Here is a 19,195-nt window from a genome sequence, read left to right on the forward strand (position 1 = left end):
CCCAAGCATCCCTGAGCCACTCCAGTCTTCCCAAGCAGAACACCCAACAGTTGTTATTTTCTACGCAATTCTGACTTATTTTATTTCCTAAATATATACGCTGCTTGGTTGTGAAAAAACCTTGAAGCAGTTTACAAAAGAATAAGACGAATTGAGGGGGGAAATCACAACCCTACTTTAAAACGTACAAAAGTTAAAATACTAAAACGGGATAAAATTCCTTCAACTTCCTAAGCATCAGCAGGCGCCAAGTACAGCGGAGGCACCTGCTTGATGTCAAGAGGCAGGGAGTTCCAAAGTGCCCAAACAGGTTGAGTAAGCCCTGTATGTAGGGCAAGGCACCCGCGTAGGTTTCTCATTCAAAAACGCTTCAGCTCTTCCTTGCTGAACAGGGTTGTAACGCAAGATGGGCACCGCAATCCCAGAGGAGTCCGCGACTGGACCTAATGGTCAGGGGTCCCTTTACCTTTGCCCCCAAAGGTACAGTATTTAAAAGGAAATGGCTCTTTTGTGCTTGATGCAGGGTTCACTGGGAAGACAAGGGGGTGGCAAAATACGGCTCTTGGGTGTTCCATATTCCCCCCACTATAGGGTTTAAAGGTGGAGGGAGAGGTGCCCCAGGGGAGGGAAGCCATCTTGGATCGGGCTGAGCGATAATTGGCTTCCACCGCAGCCCGTAGGACCGCGGGAGTCGTAGCAGGCCTGTCGTCCTGTTGCCATGGCAACTGCGCGGCACAGCCCCCCTTCCGTTCCATTTTTTTTTTACAGGAGCTCAGCGGCTTTTGGCCTCTACCAGGAAAGAGGCCTTGCCTCCGCCGCGAAGCGGCCAATCAGGAATTCGCTTCCACCATGAAGGCCTCCGTCCAATCAGTTCAAGCGATTGGGTGCCGTTTCCTAAGCTTTTCATATAATTAAATGATAGCTAGAGGAGCCCCCTCTCCTTCGAGGAATGACAGCCAGTACTGATTGTTATGGCGAACAATACACTTTATTTCCCCACCCCCCGCACTTTTACCCAATCAGACTTCGTCCTCACAGTTCCTCCGTCGTTTTGGCCAATCGTCTTTAAGTATATCCCGCCTTCGGCCCACCTCCGCCTCGCAACTATTGGTTCCGCTCGGGGGCGGGGGCAAAAGGAAAACCTTACCTCAAACGTCCCTGAGCCATTATCGAGTGAGCATCGAAATCACGGCTTGAAAGCCCGCCTTCGTGCCGTAGCCCGACCAATCGCCGTCTTGATTGTAATGGAACTCCCCCTCCCATTCCCCCGACCCTTCTTGCTCTTTTTCCTCCTCCTCCTCCGCTCTTAGCCAATCAACGGCGATAGAGTCCACGCGCATGCGCTTTGGGGCCTCCGCGAGGCAAAGGAGAAGGGAGGGGGAAGCTTCTGGAGGGAGAAGTGTTCGCCGCCATCTTAACATCGCCGCTGCTGCTTGTTGCGGCCGCGTCTGAGGAGAGAGCGAAAGACTTTGGAGCTGACCCGGGCCGGAAAGAGACCTCTGGGGTCTAACGGCCAAAGGGGAGGGGGAGGTGGGTGAGTGACTTCGAGAAAGGCCTGAGGGGAGGGAGGGGGGAAGAGCCCGGAGGCGCCGAACGGGCAGAAGTGGCGGCGGTGACGTCACGGCCGCGGTGCTGACGTCAGCGGGAGGGGTTTCTAGGGCTCCCCGCCGTTCTGAAAAAGAGACGGGAGCGCGGGGCGAAGGGCCGCAGACGCCGCGAGAGGCAAAGGGCGGGGCTTTGGGAGGAGGGGGCGGGGCCTGGCCTTTGGTTGCCCTCCCGCTTTCCTTCCCACCCGCCTCCCGCATTGCGGGCGGGGGCAGGTGGTGGATGAAAGGCCAGGTAGGCGGTGCAGGGTCTCATTCCGATGGGGGAGGGGAGGGGGTTTCCAGGCAGGTAACAAGATGGTGCCTCTGAGCCTAAAAGAGAGCGGGGGGAGGGGTACTAAACATGGCGGTATTGTGTTTTATATATGTATGTATGATCATCCTTATTAAATTTATATACCGCCTTTCATCCAAGAATAGCAGGGCGGTTTGCAACATAAATGTTCAAGATGTATGTGGCTCATTTCCTACTTGCAGGCGGTGTTTGGAGTGGTGGTATAGCTTACTCCATTTTTAAAGCTCATACCAAGAACAAACTTAGTTGGTCTCTAAGGTGCTACTGGAAGGAATTTTTTATTTTGTTTCCATTTTTAAAGGGAGTTAGGACTCGAGGAGGGCCAAACCACCTCGGGATAAAAAAGCTTTAAGGCCACACTTTGGAGTGGGGGAGGTGTCTGTTGTGGTGTATCCATTGTACTTTGGTGAACGTGAAGAGGCCCTTTGAAGACTTGGGTGGAAAAGTGGGTTGTGCATATACTGTACATAGATACGGATGCTGTACATAGATACGGATGTTGCAAGTACTGTACATGATTGCAGCCTATTGGGTTCCCTGTTAGACTGCAGGTCTAATATAGACCTGTGTATCTTTCCTAAAAAGTAAGCGCTGTTGTGTTCAGGTTAGCATGCATGGTATTGCAGTCCCTGAAGCCCAAGAAATGCTGTTTTTCTTTTTGTGGTTTGCAGTCCCCTCGTTGCCAACCTCATCAACTGAAGTATTGGTAACTTTGACAGTCGAGTTGAAGGCAGAACAGGTATTAAGTGATCTGTGGGAATATAATATTTCAAAATTCAGTAGATTATTTGGGGTAGGCAGGGAGTTGAAGAAGAGCCAGCAGGTACTGGAGTGGCATTCTCTAGTGATATTATTTAGGGGAAAGCTTTGAAATGGTGTGAACCATTCTTGTCTGTCTAGATTCCACTAGATTGAAGTCTGGAAAGCTACTGAGTTATATTAGGAAAAGTCAAACTAAGGGTTTATTTAACGCTAGGGGTAGGCAATGTGGTGCTTTCCTCATGTTGTTGGAATACAACACGCCCAATAGTCGGGGAGATGGGAATTGCAGTATAAGGAGAACATTTGGAGACTACCCCTGAGAATATGGTGGCTTCTGCTCATTTCATTTCCTTAAATCCTCCTTTCAGGATAACGATTCTTCAAAGGCAACTTGCAAGAAACATTCAACCTCATATGATGATGATGATCAACATCAGTGTATGAAAAGCCCTCACAATTCTTCCCATCCAACCATTATTGGTAGCATTGCCCTATGGGAGAGTGAAGGAAGTGTAGCCAGAGTAGACTCTGGGGTGGGGTTTGCCTGCTGAGAATCCTTCCCACAGAGCAGTTGGTGGTAGGTAGCCCTGTGGTGGAGAGGGAATAGTTCAGCTGGAGCAGGCTGTGAGTCGGTCTTATGGAATACATGTGTGAGCTCCTTGACTAAAGTCTAGTAAACAAATGACGGAGTTGGAGTTGCATGTTTTGTTTGTTTTGGTATTAAAGAGGACTTGTCTTGTGGCCATAGGGCACCTCACTTATATCTGACATGAACGGAATAGAACAGGGGTGGAGATTGTGGCCTTCCAGATATTGCTGGACTACAACTCACATCACGGTTGATGGGAGTTGGATTCCAACCAGCTCTCGAGGCCCAAAGGCTCCCCACAACTGCCTTAGACTAGTGGGTGTCTGGAGCTACAGGCATGTATATCAAGCTAGTCATAGATTTCATGATGGAAGAGTTGCACAGTGTAATAAAACCTGAGCAGTAATTAAAGGCTGGAATTGGGGAGAGTAGGGAGCAAGCAGGTTCTGCATAGTGAATCCTTAAATTTGAGGCTTGACAATCTTCATAGATGCTTTATCATTTTGATGCTGTAGGGCAGGGGTAGTCATTATTGGCGCCTCCAATCGGATGTTGGACTGCCAGCTCACATTAGGGGTGTGGGGTGGTGGGAGTTGCAGGCTAACAGCTTCTGGAGGGCACCACGTTGGCTGCTTCTGTTTTAGAGGATACAGTACAAGGATTTGAAAAGCCTGAGATCCAAGTGAGTTCTTTATCAGGGTGGTATAGATCCTGTGTTCTAGCCTCGTCTCTGCTAGCTTTCTTTGGTGTGGTTAAATTCCTCATGATGGAAACATAATAGCTTCTACTGTACCATGAAGACTAGAACTGGGCAACTCTGGACACTCCAGAAAACATCTGCAAGTGACTGGAAGAGCAGCTCCTCTGCATCTTTTGTCTGTTAACATAAGAAGCCCATGCATGTTGTCACAACTGAATGCAGCTATACACCACGAGAGATCTTAACTAAGGTTGGACACATTCCAGATTCCAAGGAAACCCCAAGCTTAGGCAAATATCTGCATGTGTGCAATATGCATGGTCTGTTGGCACTTTTTAGGCTTCACCAGAATATTTAAGCTAAAAAATCCCAAGAAAGACCACCACCACCCAACCCAGAATCTAGGCTGTGTTTGGTAGCCTGTAGGAGTTATGGAGAGTTTTCTAGGCCATGCATGGCCATTGGGAATACTTCTGAAGTCCATTTTTAGCTTCTGAGTCTTCAGTAGACCGTGTGTCCTTTAAAAGCTGTCACTGTTGTAATAAAGCTTAGGCATTTATCGAGAGAAATGAAGAAATTAATTGTACTGTATTATCTAGCGGATACTGTCACTTGATCTTTCTGCTTGAGTAAATCACTGGAAGGTGGGAAATTGTTGCTTCTGTATCCCAGTAAATGATCAGCTACTATTCTAGAACAAGGTTCTCTTTTTCTATGGAAGAGTTAAAGCCCAAAGAACTCCAGGGCAAAGATGGGGAGAATTCCATAGCAGTGACAAAACTAATTGTTTGAACGAAACAACAAGGACTAGAAACTTTGAATCAACTTAAAATTTAAAACAATGATGTGATAGTCTTTTAATGTTGGAAAGCTACATGAAGGTTCCTTCCTACATGTATACTTTGGAATTTCAGAGGAAGCCTCTCATAAACTCCTGCATGTTTACAGACTATGACTCACTGTTCATCAGGTCTTTGACAATACACAAACTACATGAACTCCATGCATCCAAAAGTTGCAGGTTTTTCTTAGCCTTAGGGTTACTGTTGGTTGTGTGAATCTACTGTGGGGTACTCTTAGGGCAGTGGATCCTGCAGCAGACAGAGCCAGATATGCTTTCCTCCTGGCAACAGAAGTTTGCAACCACCCAATCTACTTTGCTAACAGTGAAAGCGGCAAAGAGGAAGGGAACGGACTAGAGTTTCTGATCAAGCAGCTCTTCCTTCTTCTCTGAATGAATGACTGTCTGGCTGTAGGAGGGGATCAGGGATGCCCACTTCTGGTTCTTCTACTGCCAGTGTTGGGTTAGTGCCCCAGTGCTCAGATCCTTACACTCACAGTATACGTACAAAAGTGTGCAAGGTTTCTGCATAGTAACTTCCTAGCTCAGGTAACTAGAATAAACATAGAAGAATATGAGTTTAAAAAGGTTTGAAGAACAATGTGTTCTGGCAGTGAGGTGTGTGCCTAAAATTCAGTACTACAGTGGTATGACAAGAATCTCAGCATTTTCATGTAAAATTTGCTATTGGCAGTGAAGACTTCATGGCCATAGAGAAAACAACAGCTCTCCTGTTTGCTAAAGACTTAACTGCTCCGTCCTATGCAAAGTCCCGTAGAAATAAGTGCAAGGCAGTTCAGAGTGGAGATATTTGGGATTATGAGGTGTTAGTACAGATCTCTGGTTTTCTAGAGTAAAAATACAGGTCTTCATTTACAAAGGTTGCCAATACACAGTCCCTCTATGTCCTGTCTCTGCTCCCCCTCTAAAAAAGTTCGGTTTCTGTGCCCAAACCTTGATTTTATTAAAACACATCACATAATAATTATTTCCCTGCATCCACTCCTGCCCACATCATTCTAAAGCAAAAATATTGCAACCACTATTTTGCAGGTGCACCTGACAGGCACCCCTTTACCCAGACGGAGAAGTGGGGTGTTTTCATTTTTTACTCTCCTGGGGGATGTTTTTCATTGTGAGGTCTGTGGAAGGAGTGTGGAGTGCACGTTCCCAAGTGAAGGAGTTTACTGGATGGATTGAGATCATTCTAGATTAGAAAAAGAGGCAGGGGCAGGTTGCTAGAGGAGAGGTATCGTTTGCACGGGAGGTGGGCAGGCAACTTGAGATGCTCTTTCATGTTTGTCTTGGCATTCCAGAATCCCAGAGGTCACATGGTGGGCTCCAGTTGGTTTTACAGATCCGTAGATTCTAGAACTCTAGCGTATCCAAGCAACATGCACGGTCTCCCCTGCCCACCCCTGCGTAGCCCACTTCTCAATTTCACCCATGCCTCCATCTTCTCCAGGCTGTGATCGAATTCTCTGCCTGCTAGAAGCCCTTCTCCACTAGCAGCTCCTGTGTCTCGGGGTGGTGGGGAGCCCACCCGTTTGGGCCAGCCATGGATCCGGCGTTCCCCAATCCATCCCAGGACCCAGTGAGTACCCACCCTCACCCCCTTCTCTTGTTCTTCGGGAAGGTAGTGTTGTGGGGTTTCATTGCAGGCAACTCTGTGTTTAACCCTTCCCCTCTTTCTTCTTACTTGCAGAGCCAAGAGGACGGCATGGCCTCGGATGACTTTGATATCGTGATAGAGGCCATGTTGGAGGCCCCGTACAAGAAAGAGGAGGTAAGGAAGTGAGTTCTTGAAAGCAGCAGCAGCATGCCCAGCCTGTGAAAAAAAAGGGGTTCTTAGCCATGCTACCAAGATTGCAGTGTGGTGCCTAATGTAGTTCCTTGTGTAGCTCCCTTCTCTGAAGGCCTCAACTTTGTTTGTTTGTTTTTAAGCGTCGTTTCTAATCTCCGTAGCTGCATTTTATTGTTTCCATTGTTACTGTAAGGCCACCAAATAAATTGGCTATTGGCCTGCATATAGATGCAGGGGCAGCTTCCACTAAAGATGTGAAATCATGATAATTCAGAAACAAGCTTCTTGGATCAGGAGTTGCCAATTGCTTGCCACAATTTGGTCACCATGCTGCCTAGAGTCTAGAAAATAAAATAAAAATGTTCCTTCTCTTTCATAAACCTTAGACCACTTTTCCTCTCCATCCCTGCCAAAGAGCACCCAAACTTTGCAGCAGAATAACCCATTCCAAAGAAAGCCACGTGCATTTGTGTGACATGCTGTTTTTCCCCTGGCCTTTATTTGTTTAAGGTAGTTCTGAAATGCACTTAATTTAGAAGCAGCTCCCATTAGAAATCATTGGGCATGAATCTGGCCACTATTTTGGCCGTGGTGACATTTATCTCTTCCTAAGCATTGGTTGCATGCGGCACTTCGCCCCACCTGCTGTTGTGACCAAAACAACAGCATCCCTTGCAGAGCCTTGGCTCATGCAATTATGAGCTCAAAAACAACAAATTCTGTATTAATTAAATCAAAGAATTTTGTTGCTGTTGATTCCGGCTGCAGGTCCTCCTCCCCCCCCCCCCCCGGAAACTGAATACTTGCCAGGTAAATGTTCCTAGAGTGGTTTTTGGCAATAGGAGAGAGCTCAGTTAAGTGTCACTGGTATTTTGGGTAGGCCAAACAGTGGGTGAAAAGTTGTTTTTTCTTTACAGTAGAAGTTGGGGTTCTCAGGGAAGCAAATCCTGCACCAGTTTCAAAGTGGGTGTAAGGCAAGCAGATTTGACCCTTCTATAAGTAGATGGAAACCCCCTTGAAAGTTGAGTTGCTGAATATCAACTGCTTGCGACAATTCTGCGTTGAGCAGTATATTGCGTTTTTTTTTTTAAGGAAACAATTCCTGGTAGTAGAATGATGGGCAGGGGGAGTTTTGGTACATGCCAGATATGAAAAGCTAATAATTCTTACTTTCCTAATAAAAACTCTTTGGTTTCCAAACTTCAAAAGTGGCTTATCTCCCTGCCAAAGAGCCCTGGAGGTCCTCCTCCCAGCATTTGGTGGGGGACAGGCCTATATTGGGGTGCATGTGTGTGTTTTGCTCTCATATCCCACTCGGCTGAGGCAGCTTAAGTACTCAGTTGTTCTTGCAGCTGTGCTCCCAATTTTTATGAAAGGCAAAACGTTAAAAGCATAGTATCTTAAAGCAGCTGCACCCTCCAAGGAATGGGGGTGTACAGCTGCTTTAATTCTAAGTGTTGGGGTTCCAGGTCCTCCCTCCCATGCGTCGTATAATTAATGAGCTGAGACGTACTGCCAGTGATTCTCGCAGGTCCCTCAGATGTGCCGCTCTGTGCTAGACATGGAAAGAAACATGTTTTGGGTGGTTGTTGTTTTCTTGGTTTGAGTGGGGTGAGGAATGGTGGAGTGTGTGTATGTATGCCCCCCTCTCCCTGTGTGTCTCAGTGACCCTTCCCTGCTGGGCCCATCCCTCCTGTGTTTGCTCCAGGCCCAGCCAGGACCCTCAAAGTCACCAGCTGATCCCCCCACAGCACAGGTAATGTATGAAAGCGGTCGGGAGCAGCTGGGGGGTGGGCAGAGTGGGGCTGGGCTTCAAGGCATCTGAGGGAGGAGCAGGGGCTGCATATTACCCCCCTCTCTTCTGTCTTCCGACCCTTTTTCCAGCCACCTCAGGAGGAGCAAGCAAAGGACGCAAAGAAAGAAAGTGCCCCCAGCAGCAGCGGGGAAAGCAGCAGGTGAGTTGGTCTGCTTCTTCTGGCGTTTCCTTCTCCCCTCCCTCTTTCCTGCGCATCTCACCTCCTTCCTTCCCGATTGCAGCAAAAAGAAGAGGAGCAAGAGTCGTAGCAGGAGCCGTGACCACAGACATAGGTAGGTAGGGATGGGCTCCAGTGAGCACAGAGAGAGGATTCAGCAGTGAGTAAGGAGCTGTGTGGGTTGCTAGCCTAGGAACCCCACTTGCCATGGTTGGCAAACGTAGATGTCAGGAGTTTATTGCCTTCCGTCCTTCCTTTTCCAGGGAATGCAAGAGGGGGAGCACTTCCCCTTGCATGCTCCAGAGAAATTGGAGGATTTTGGCCAGGATAGTTGGATTTTAGCTGCATGCATGCATTTCAGCCAGTATCTTTGGGCAGATCTACACCATACATTTAAAGTGCATTCCGCAAACTTCCCCTGCAGACATCCCAGGGGAAGGGTCCTGGCAGGATTCTGAATGTACTTTAAATGTGTCGTGCACCGTGGGGTGAAAGGAGGGCCTGGTATCACCCAGCACGCTTAGTTCCCTTTCCCATGGTCCTGCGTTAGGAGTCGCAACGACGGCAGTTTGCGGGAGGCCGCCGTGTTTCATAATCCTTTCTCGTTCTTCAAACCTCTTCTAGCCGCAGTCGGGACCGAGACCGCCACCGCAGGCGCAGCCGCAGCAGAGATCGCCGTAGCCGCCACCGGAGCAGAAGCCGCCACCGGAGCCGCAGCCGGGACCGCAGGCGGGGCAGCCGGTCTCGCAGCAGAGAGCGCCGGCGGGACGAGAGAGTGCGCTACCGGAGCCCCCCACCCCCTGGGTAAGGGACACTGCCACAGTCCTGTCACAAAAGCCCCGGGTGATCAACTGTTTAATGCAAAGAGAGGAAATAATTCGTCTCAGCTGTGTTAGCAACAGCGATGGCGAAAGAGGCTGAGTCAGGCCAAGGATTTGGGAGACACGGATAGCAGATGGAGGGAGAAGCTCAGAGGGACCATGTCCCTCTGAGCTTCTCCCTCCATCTCCTATCCATGTCTCCCAAATCCTTGGCCTGCTCTGCCACAGCAGCATCTCCATGACATGGCTTAAAGCTTTCTCCATCCATTGCATATCCCAGAAACAATTCCCCCCCATTTCATTTAATGCACAAGTCTCTTTTAAAAAAACGAATTTCAGACTCGAAGCCCAACGTGGCTGACGATACGCAAACAATGCAAATTTATTGTATACTACAAATGATGTACAATAATCAATGTACATATCAAGTGTGGGGAACCTTTGGCCTTCCAGATGTTTGCTTAACCACAACAACCCGGATGATCCTTGACCCTTTGTCGTTATTGCTGGGGCCGAGGAGGGTTGTAGTTCAGCAGCATCCGGACGGCCAAAGGTTCCCCACACTGGCTAGACAATCTACATATAAACAGTATAGGATTGCTGCTTCCTATCTGAACCCTGCCCTGGAAGGTGTTTCAGGTGAAAGAGCTAAGAAAGAAGCAACAGTATTGGGGAGTGGGTAATATATGGCAGCCAGTGTGGTGTAGTGGTTAAGAGCAGTAGTCTCGTAATCTGGGGAACCGTGTTCGTGTCTCCACTCCTCCACATGCAGCTGCTGGGTGACCTTGGGCTAGTCACACTTCTCTGAAGTCTCTCAGCCCCACTCACCTCACAGAGTGTTTTTTGTGGGGGAGGAAGGGAAAGGAGAATGTTAGCCGCTTTGAGACTCCTTCGGGTAGTGATAAAGCGGGATATCAAATCCAAACTCTTCTTCTTCTTCTTCTTCAGATAGTAGCAGTGGTACTGAGCATCTCCCTTGATAGCCAGGCTGTCACTTGCATTGGGATGTTTTCTCTTGGCTTTGATCTCAAGCAAATGAGAAAGGACTTGGTAGTTTGTGTATTTTGACAGTGCTTGCTCTGTTTATGCTCTCACGGTTGAACTAGGCCATTTTGCATTGTGTCCCGTTCCCTTTCCTTGCAGGCGTCGGTTTGGGCACAGCAAGAGTCCCTTGTACAGAGAGAAAAGCCCCCTCCGGTGAGTGTTTGCGACGGGGGACGGCTGGGTGGTGGTTCTTGGGCCAGAATAATAATAATGACAATAATTTTATTTTTTTATATGCCACCAATCTTACTGGGTTGCCCCAGCCACTCTGGGCCCCTTACAGCAAAATATAAAAACACACCAAAACATCAAATGTTAAAAACATCCCTATACAGATGTCTTCTAAAAGTAACAAAGTTGTTTATGTGTTTGACGTCTGATGGGAGGGTGTTCCACAGGGTGGGCGCCACTACCGAGAGGGCTGTCTGCCTGGTTCCCTGTAACTTCACTTCCGCCAGAAGGCTCTCAGTGCTGGATCTCAGTGTTCAGTCTGAACAGTGGGATGCAGATGTTCCTTTAGGTATAAAGGGCTGAGGCCATTTAAGGCTTTGAAGGTCAGCACCAACACTTTGCATTTGGCTCGGAAATGTACTGGGAGCCAATGTACAGTGGTACCCCGCTAGACGAATGCTTCGCTAGACGAAAAACTCGCTAGACGAAAGCATTCGTCTAGCGGGAGGCTGCCCCGCTAGACGAAAAAGTCTATGGGGCTGCCTCGCAAGACGAAAAAATTTCGTCTTTTTTTTTTTTTCGTTTTGCGGAGCGCGGCTCCCATTGCCGCTCCGCAAGACGAAAACCCCGCTAGACGAAAATTTTCGCGGGACGAATTATTTTCGTCTAGCGGGGCACCACTGTAGATCCTTTAGGGCCGGTGTTATGTGGTCCCGGCGGCCACTCGCAGTGACCAGTCTAGCTGCCACATTCTGGATTAGTTCTAGTTTCCGAGTCACCTTTGAAGGTAGCCCCATGTAGAGCGCATTGCAGTAGTCAAAGTGGGAGATAACCAGAGCATGCACCACTCTGGCAAAACAGGGCACAGGCAGTTAGGGTCTCAGCCAGCATACCAGATGGAGCTGGTAGACAGTTGCCTTGCATGCAGAATTAACCTGCACCTCCGTGGACAACTGTGAGTCCAAAATGACCCCCAGGCTGTGCACCTGGTCTACTCCATTCAGGACCAGGGGGTCCCCCACCCCTAGAACCAAGAAGGCTTGTTGAGTTCCTCCTCCCAGGTTTGAACCTTCCTTTCTCTGCCCCTTAGCAACTTCTTCTTTTCTCCCACAGGGAGCCCTTGGGCAGTTTGAGCCCAGAGGAGCGTGATGCCCGCACTGTCTTCTGCATGCAGCTGGCTGCCCGCATTCGCCCACGTGACCTTGAGGACTTTTTCTCCGCTGTCGGCAAGGTTGGCCGTCTCCCCTCCCTCCATTGGGCTTTGACTTCTGTTTATTTCTCCCCCCGCTTTCAAGTGCAGACTTGAAACCCACAGTTCCCTCTGTGTTCTGTATGGTACCCAGTGATCTCAACCAGAAACGCCTTTTTAGTCGTCCTCAGCTGCACTTCTATGGGGTTCCTGCAGCTGTTCAGCCTCTCACTTGCCTCCCCTTGTACCTCCGAGCAGGTGCGCGATGTGCGGATCATCTCCGACCGAAACTCCCGCCGCTCCAAGGGCATCGCCTACGTGGAGTTCTGTGAGATCCAGTCGGTACCGTTGGCCATTGGGCTGACAGGCCAGCGCCTCCTCGGGGTGCCCATCATTGTCCAGGCCTCCCAGGTGCGAGATGCGGTGGGAACTAGCTGACATTTGAGGTGGGAGGGGGGCGGGTACAGAAACTTTGTATGCATGGGGTAGTTGTTAACGACAGGAAATGGAGCTAGAGATGATGCAGAGAGGTGGAGCAAAGGAGTGTTGGAAGGAACTGGCTGGGCTGGGGTTTTAAGGAAAAGGCTGGAAGTTCTTAAAGCCCAAGACCAGAGTTAGTAAGATATTCCTTTGGGCATGTTTGTGCAGCCCTCTTCTCCCACCCAAAGGCCAGGGGATGAGGAGCTGCTTACACTTGCGTAAGACTCGTATCCGGCTCTTGACTTTTTAACACTGTTACTGTTTTTAATATTGCGAGCCATCTTGTGGGAACAAATGTTTGGAAAAAACATTTGATTTTTTAAAAATAATAATGCCTATTGCTTTCGGCTGTTTCTAATCCTGCCCGGTTTTCCCTGGCCTTAGGCAGAGAAGAACCGGCTGGCAGCCATGGCTAACAACCTTCAGAAAGGCAGTGGGGGGCCCATGCGGCTCTACGTTGGCTCCCTTCACTGCAACATCACCAAAGAGATGCTGCGTGGGATCTTTGAGCCCTTTGGCAAGGTAGGAGGCCATAACTGGGGTGAGGCGGGAGGGAGGGTTGGAGGAGCAAGTGGGCAGAGCGTGGTGGGGGCTCACGGAGTTCTGATTTGTGGCTTTTTCGTCCTGCATGCAGATTGACAGCATTGTGCTGATGCGTGACCAGGATACCGGGCAGTCCAAGGGCTATGGCTTCATCACGGTATGTATCTCCTCTCCCCTTGTTTTGAAGGTGGGTGGGGAGCCTCAGATACTTCCCTTTTAAAGCACTTTCTTTCCCTGTCAGTTTGCAGAGGCTGAGTGTGCCCGCCGTGCCCTGGAGCAGCTAAATGGTTTCGAGCTCGCCGGCCGACCCATGCGGGTGGGGCAGGTCACTGAGCGGCTGGACGGCACCACCGACATCACCTTCCCAGATGGTGATGAGCCCGAGCGGTCGGCCCTTAATCTCAGCACCACTGGCTCCCAGCTCCAGCTCATGGCCAAACTGGCAGAAGGTGAGTTTCCTGGTAGGAATTGAGCAACGAGGAAACTGGGAGTGATTTCTTCACATGAATCATGGAAACAAACTGATTTGTTTATTGAGAAGTGATATGCCATGCAGGGAGCAATAAAAGCAATATTAAAACAGGCTGGAGACAGATATCTTGAGAGCAGCAGTCTTTAAATGCTTGGCACTACAATTGAGGGTGTTGATCTGATAGGAAGTAAATTTTACGGAGGGGAAAGGGTACCACCAGGAAGACACCTGCTTCTAGTAGACGTTTGCCTAGCTTGCCTCTAGGGCAAATAGGACCTTGCAAATAGGACCTCATATCCAGATCTCTGTTTTCAAGGGATTGTACAGTAGAAGTTACAGGTAGGTAGCCGTGTTGGTCTGCCATAGTCAAAACAAAATAAAATAAAAAATTCCTTCCAGTAGAACAAACTTAGTTGTTCTCTAAGGTGCTACTGGAAGGAATTTTTTTATTTTATTTTGGTTTATACAGTAGAAGACGGTCCTTCAGAGATCCATTTCCCAGGCCATTTTGGTCTTAAAACCTTTGAACTCTCTTTAACTGGGAACACACCAAAATCAAGTAGTCGGGCAATGCCTCAAGGACTGCCTCTCCACATATGAACCAACCCGGACCCTGCGATCACCATCTGAGGCCCTTTGTGTGCCTCTTCCACAAGAGGTCCAGAGGGTGGCAACACACGAATAGGCCTTTTCTGCAGTGGCTCCACACTTATGGAATGCTCTCCCCAGGGAGGCTCACCTGGCAGCTTCATTGCATATCTCTAGGTGCCAGATGAAAACGTTCCTCTTCTGTTGGCCTTTGGCGAATTTAATTGTGCAGGCCGGGGGGGGGGTGTTGTTTTTGTTTGGTGTTATGTTATATATTTTTGTGTTTTTATACTGTGAAGTGCCCTCTGGTCTTCAGATGAAGGGTGGTATAGAAAACTTAATAATAATAATTAATAATACTAGTATTATGAACAACTGAAATGTCACAGAACATTGAGCAACCTTCCAAGTTCTCCAGAACTCTTAATGAAGCTGGAAGTTACGCAAACCCAGGGGTGGGTGAGGGATGAGGAAATCACAACACTCCAGCCTCTCTTCTATACTTTCATTATTAACAGTTATGGTAGTGGGCAAGGAGAAGAAGAAGTAGGTTGCCCCCTGGTTCAGGTATAGAGAACTTCAGCCCCACCCACACCTGAAGGCTAATTACACCTTTTCTTGCATTGGTTCTATTCGAGGGGATGGAATATCTCTTCCTCTGTCTGTGTCAGCACATAACAGCTCCTTCTAAATTAGAACCCTTTGATGTACTTCATCTTCTGTTCTCATGGAGAAAAGAGTTAGTGTGGCAGAAGCAGGAACACTGAGCCTCCTTTTGGCTGCAGAGTCACTTTGGTCTGCTTCGCTTCTTCCCCAGGCCCCTCTGTTCAACATGACAGGAGTCCTGCTTCTTACAGAGGTCGATGCTCTCTGCTATGATCTCCGGGCAGCCTGCCTAATAAACTTGTGAGGATAAATTATTAGAGGGCGCCGTCCTCTCTGGGCCTTCGTGATATGCTGGGAAGGAAATCAGAATAATATGACGGGGAGAGGAGACACTAAGAGGACAGTTGCGGTTCCTGCAGAATTGTCCGAAAAGATTATAGTTCCCCGTTTTGTGGGAAGGAGAGCAAAAAAAAGTTCATTGGGCTCATCGTAGCGTTATCCACATAGCAGCTTTTACTATTTTTGAGCACTTAGTCATACTGAAAGAAAGATCCCCTTGGATTCTTCAGTTGCTTCGGAGAGTTTGTGTGGCCACCTGCAGTTGAGGCGTGGAGCACCGAAAAGTGCGCGTCACTAACCTCAGACTGGGTTTTGGGGGGAGTGCAGGGGAAACTTTTGAAAGGGTCCTCATTCACGTCCCAATATACTTGTGGCTTGGGCAGCAGCCTAGTGCAAAGAATTGTTAAATCACTTAACGCCTTCTGCTAAGGAAATGCTTGTTGAATGAAAATGTGTCTGTGGCTGAGCGTCTCCTTTGGGGCTTCTCCCCTCAGCAGGTTCCGGGATCCCATTGTCAACTACAGCCGCGGCTCAGGCGGCCCTGCAGCTCAATGGAGCGATACCCCTGGGAGCACTGAACCCAGCTGCCCTGACAGGTAAGGTGGGAAATGCGTGCGATCCATTGGATGGGCTTGTTTGGGGGTGGGGGGGGTGACCCTGATGAGAACCTTGAGAGACATGAGGTCCAGCCACAATCTTTAATAATAGAAAAATACAACCTGTGCTGTTAGTAGAAGTAATACGACTTGTGGAGCACGGGAGTTGGCGAAAAGTATAAGCAATCCAGCCTCTTAAGCCAAGAATTTGTATCTTCAATGATATTTAATATCAGTACATGCATTAATGATTTGAGACTAGACCACTGAAGAAGCTCAGAAAACCACCTAGGGAGTGCACTATTTGCCATCCCCAGCAAGCTGGCCCTATCTGGGGCGAAACAGCAGCCTCTTAATTACTTGGACTGCTAGGGCGAAACAGGGGTGGAACGCCAGCACCCTGTCTTCTGTACATCTTCAACAGCACCCCATGGCTACTGTGAACAACATCGAACTTACCTAATTCTGGAATCCTTATGAACTTACCTAAAAAATAAAGAAAACAGAAAACTGAGCCAAGCATCTGTAAGAACTGAGCTTAATCTATCATCTCAAGTTTATCTCAGTTTGGGTAGTTGGCAAGTTTTTGTGGCATCTTGCTACTAATTGTCTCTTGTTTACAAAATTGATAAATGTTGTTAAAATATAATACGAGTCGTATTACAATCTTTAATAAGGCATCTTTAGCAGGGAGACAGATCCCTGACCATTGTTGGACACTCCTGGGAATTGTGTCTGGAGATACCTCTTTATACTGAGCCAGTCATCGGCCCCATTTGTCTGCTCTGACTGGCAGCAGTTCTCCACGGTCTTGGGGATAGGTCCTTTCTACCTCTGCTGCATGAGCTTCTCTAAACCAGAGATGCTGCAGATTACGGAAAGGTGGGTCACTCTGAGTTCAAGGCATGCATTCTGCTATTCTCCAGTGGGTGAAGCTTTCCAAACCTGGTGCTCTTCAGATATTGTTGAACCATAAGCTCCCATCACCACTTAATATTGACGATGCTGTCTGGGGCTGATGGGAATTTGTAGCCCAACCTCTTCAGGGCACCCGGTAGGGGAAGGCTACCCTGGCCATAATCCAACCAGACATTTGCCCAGTCTGCTTACAGAGGTCTCTGCTAAGAAGCTTGTGTAGCACCCTAGGGCATGAACCCGTTTTACCACTGTCTTGTTTGGGAATTGCTTCCTATTAAAAAAAATAATAATCTCTTAATGTTTTCCTCTTTCCTTCTCCACTTCTAGCTCTCAGCCCAGCACTGAACCTGGCTTCACAGACGTTGGCTTCCCAGTGCTTCCAGCTTTCGGGCCTCTTCACTCCCCAGACAATGTGAGTGGCTGAATCACAGAGACTGGGGTGGGGTGGTGGGCAAGGGTCGTGGTCTATGTGCCAGAAAATCCAATGGTGCCTGTTTAATTTCCCTCAACCAAATTGGGCTGATACTCTCTTAAATTGGTGTGTGGAAATGGAGGCCTTCTGGCCTAGTGTTCTCCCGCATTCCCAAAATGCACTGCCAGGCTGCTTCCTTCCTGCCTTATCCCTCAGTCCCCCTCACTTCTAAACTTGCTACTCACAGATGCAGGATGTGCATTAGTGTTCTGACAGTACTCCTCAGGATATACTCAGTTTTCACATCAAACAACTTCTGTGTGATTTTTCAGAGCTGCAATATTTTGGCATGAAACCTGTGTGGCGAAGTGCGGTGGAAAGAGAGAGGTGGTTTGCCAGAAATGGTTTTCCAACCTTTTTTTTTTTTTGTCTGCAACCTTGTGGCTCAGAACTCTTACTTTTAGAAATCGACACACAAAGGCCTAATCTGCCCTCAGTATTTTATGTTGGTTACAGTCTGTGCAACTGGATGCTGGACAGAGAGGGAGTATACTGTACCTTCCTAATTCTCTTTATCTCTCTTTCTCTCTCCCCAGGTAACTCAGCCCGGTTCCCCCCCTGCCCTCCCTCTCCCACGGAGCCAGGAGGGGAATGATCATCTCCACATCACCACCACATCACCGCCCTCAATGAATGCAAGGCAGAGCGGGATGGACTCTGAAGGAACACCCCCTCCTCCTCGGGGCCCCTTCTCAATGCGAACTGATTTTACTCCGATTCCCTTCCCACCAGGAGCCTGGGGGTGGGAGGGGGTTGGTGTTTTCTCCCTTGATTCTGGAATCATAATCAAATGGGGGGGGGTTGCATTAAATCCCCTGCATGGGACCCTCAGGAGGACCAGGGACCCGTTTCCCCCACAGACGTGGGCTCTCAGCATCTCTTCTTGTTTTTTTGCCGCCTCCTGGCAGAGGCCCTGCAGGGCTTGCAGCGCCAGGGTGTACATTTGCCATTCCTCTTTCCCACCCTCTGCTCTCTCTCCAGTGGCGTGGCGTGGGTATTTGCTGGACGGCTTCATGAATTGAGCTCATTGCAGATGGGTGTGCGCGTGTGTCTTGTACATAGCAGAGAGGGAGGAAATGGGGAGAGTCGAGAACCAGCATTTGGGTGGGAGGCCTGGCCCTGAGGGGATATCCCCCCCTCCTTCCCAAGCAGTGTTTTGTAATCCCCTCTCAATCTCTCTTGAGGTTGCCTATAGTGTGGGGATGTCGTCCCGTTCCTCCCTTTCCTTTCCCTCGCCCCTCCTTTTTCTTGGGTCTGTATCCTATTCTTGATGTTCCCATTTTCTGCTGCACCTTCCCTCAAACGAGTCCCTTGGATCACATCTTTCCCATTCCCCCTCCATCCCCAAATTTGAAGGTGTATTTCGGTTTTCTTTTTATCTGTCTCTTTAATTTTTTTCTCTCTCTTTTTTTCTCTTTTTTGCTTATAAATGAATAATAAAAAGTCACCAAATGTAGCTAGGTGTGTTTTTCATTTTGCGGCAGTGAAAGGGCAGCAAGAGGTGAGGTTGCTTCTCCTGGAATTGAGGGGCAGAGGTGATGCACATCTGCAGGTTGAGGCTGAAATATGGGGCTGAAAGTGTTATTGGGAGGTTCTGTCAGGTTAAGACTATCGTTTGGAGAGACAGGGAGGATGTTGTGGTTCTTAGTCCTCTAGATAAATATTTCCAAACCGTCTGGGGGCAGATGCACACTTCAGTCATGTACACCAAATTAAGTCAGAACTGAAACATCCTCAGAGCTACTCAAGCATTTCTCCATCAGGAGTGATTGATGGGTCTGCTCACACCTCATGCCAGACATGCAGAGTCGATGAGTGGAAGGCCCCAAGGCCAAAGGAGGAAGTCCAGGGCAGCCCTGGACTAGGGGTGGGCAGACTTGCTGGAATAACTTCTGTTTCCTCAAAATGAGAGCCAGGTCCAAAAGCTATACAATTTGAATGAAAGGGTAAGAAGGTGCCTCAACAGCCTTGAAATTCGTTTTCCGCGCCAGAATTTGCACACACAAAAAGTCCACGGTTTGTCAGCTTGTTTCGGCAGCCTGATTTAGGCAGAAGAAGTTACCGGTACATTTTTTGTTTTTACTGTCAAATAACTGGGAGTCTGAAACTTTGTTGGTCCCGACAGCTGATCTTGAGATCTACCATTAGATCTTGATCTGCTTTCCCCTGCTGTCGACTTGCCAGCAGCCTTTGGTTTTTAACTTGTTTATGGCACATCACCAGTCTTCCCATGGCTCCCTGTTCAGGAATGACCAATTTGAGAAAGAGACTGTTTTCCACCGAGGCTCTGGACAGGATGCCTTGCTTGAACGGTGCAAGTCAACATCCGTGGTTAGGCTGCCTGGGTGTCCCTGGGCCAAATTCAGCCCACTCGCCATCACTCATCCC

The 19,195-nt window shown here is 48.6% G+C and overlaps 1 protein-coding gene across 15 annotated transcripts; it reads left to right on the forward strand.

Moving 5' to 3' along the window:
* The first annotated feature begins 1,392 nt into the window (after positions 1 to 1,392).
* Positions 1,393 to 18,273, forward strand: RBM23 (RNA binding motif protein 23). Of its 15 annotated transcripts, none has more exons than XM_033171050.1 (16): positions 1,393 to 1,530; positions 6,257 to 6,385; positions 6,497 to 6,577; positions 8,304 to 8,351; positions 8,480 to 8,550; positions 8,633 to 8,683; positions 9,193 to 9,372; positions 10,533 to 10,586; positions 11,718 to 11,835; positions 12,052 to 12,204; positions 12,658 to 12,795; positions 12,908 to 12,973; positions 13,058 to 13,265; positions 15,316 to 15,417; positions 16,663 to 16,747; positions 17,344 to 18,271. In XM_033171050.1, exons 2-16 carry the CDS (start codon positions 6,350 to 6,352, stop codon positions 17,345 to 17,347), a joined length of 1,395 nt encoding a protein of 464 aa, XP_033026941.1. In that variant the 5' UTR covers positions 1,393 to 1,530; positions 6,257 to 6,349; the 3' UTR covers positions 17,348 to 18,271. The 15 variants fall into 15 exon arrangements, with proteins under 15 accessions (XP_033026941.1, XP_033026951.1, XP_033026955.1 ...); XM_033171053.1 differs by having other exon boundaries at positions 1,407 to 1,534; positions 15,319 to 15,417; positions 17,344 to 18,273; XM_033171049.1 differs by having other exon boundaries at positions 1,407 to 1,534.
* The last annotated feature ends 922 nt before the right edge of the window (positions 18,274 to 19,195 follow it).

This window comes from Lacerta agilis, chromosome 14 (genome assembly GCF_009819535.1).
Source record: "Lacerta agilis isolate rLacAgi1 chromosome 14, rLacAgi1.pri, whole genome shotgun sequence".
Classification (NCBI taxonomy): domain Eukaryota; kingdom Metazoa; phylum Chordata; class Lepidosauria; order Squamata; family Lacertidae; genus Lacerta; species Lacerta agilis.

Bases quoted from the DNA above. Each gene is read 5' to 3' on its own strand.
- RBM23 (XM_033171050.1), top strand. From the start codon at position 6,350: ATGGATCCGGCGTTCCCCAATCCATCCCAGGACCCA. The intron at 8,551-8,632 runs GTGAGTTGGTCT...TCCCGATTGCAG, and splicing joins AGCAGCGGGGAAAGCAGCAG to CAAAAAGAAGAGGAGCAAGA. The intron at 12,205-12,657 runs GTGCGAGATGCG...CCCTGGCCTTAG, and splicing joins TCATTGTCCAGGCCTCCCAG to GCAGAGAAGAACCGGCTGGC.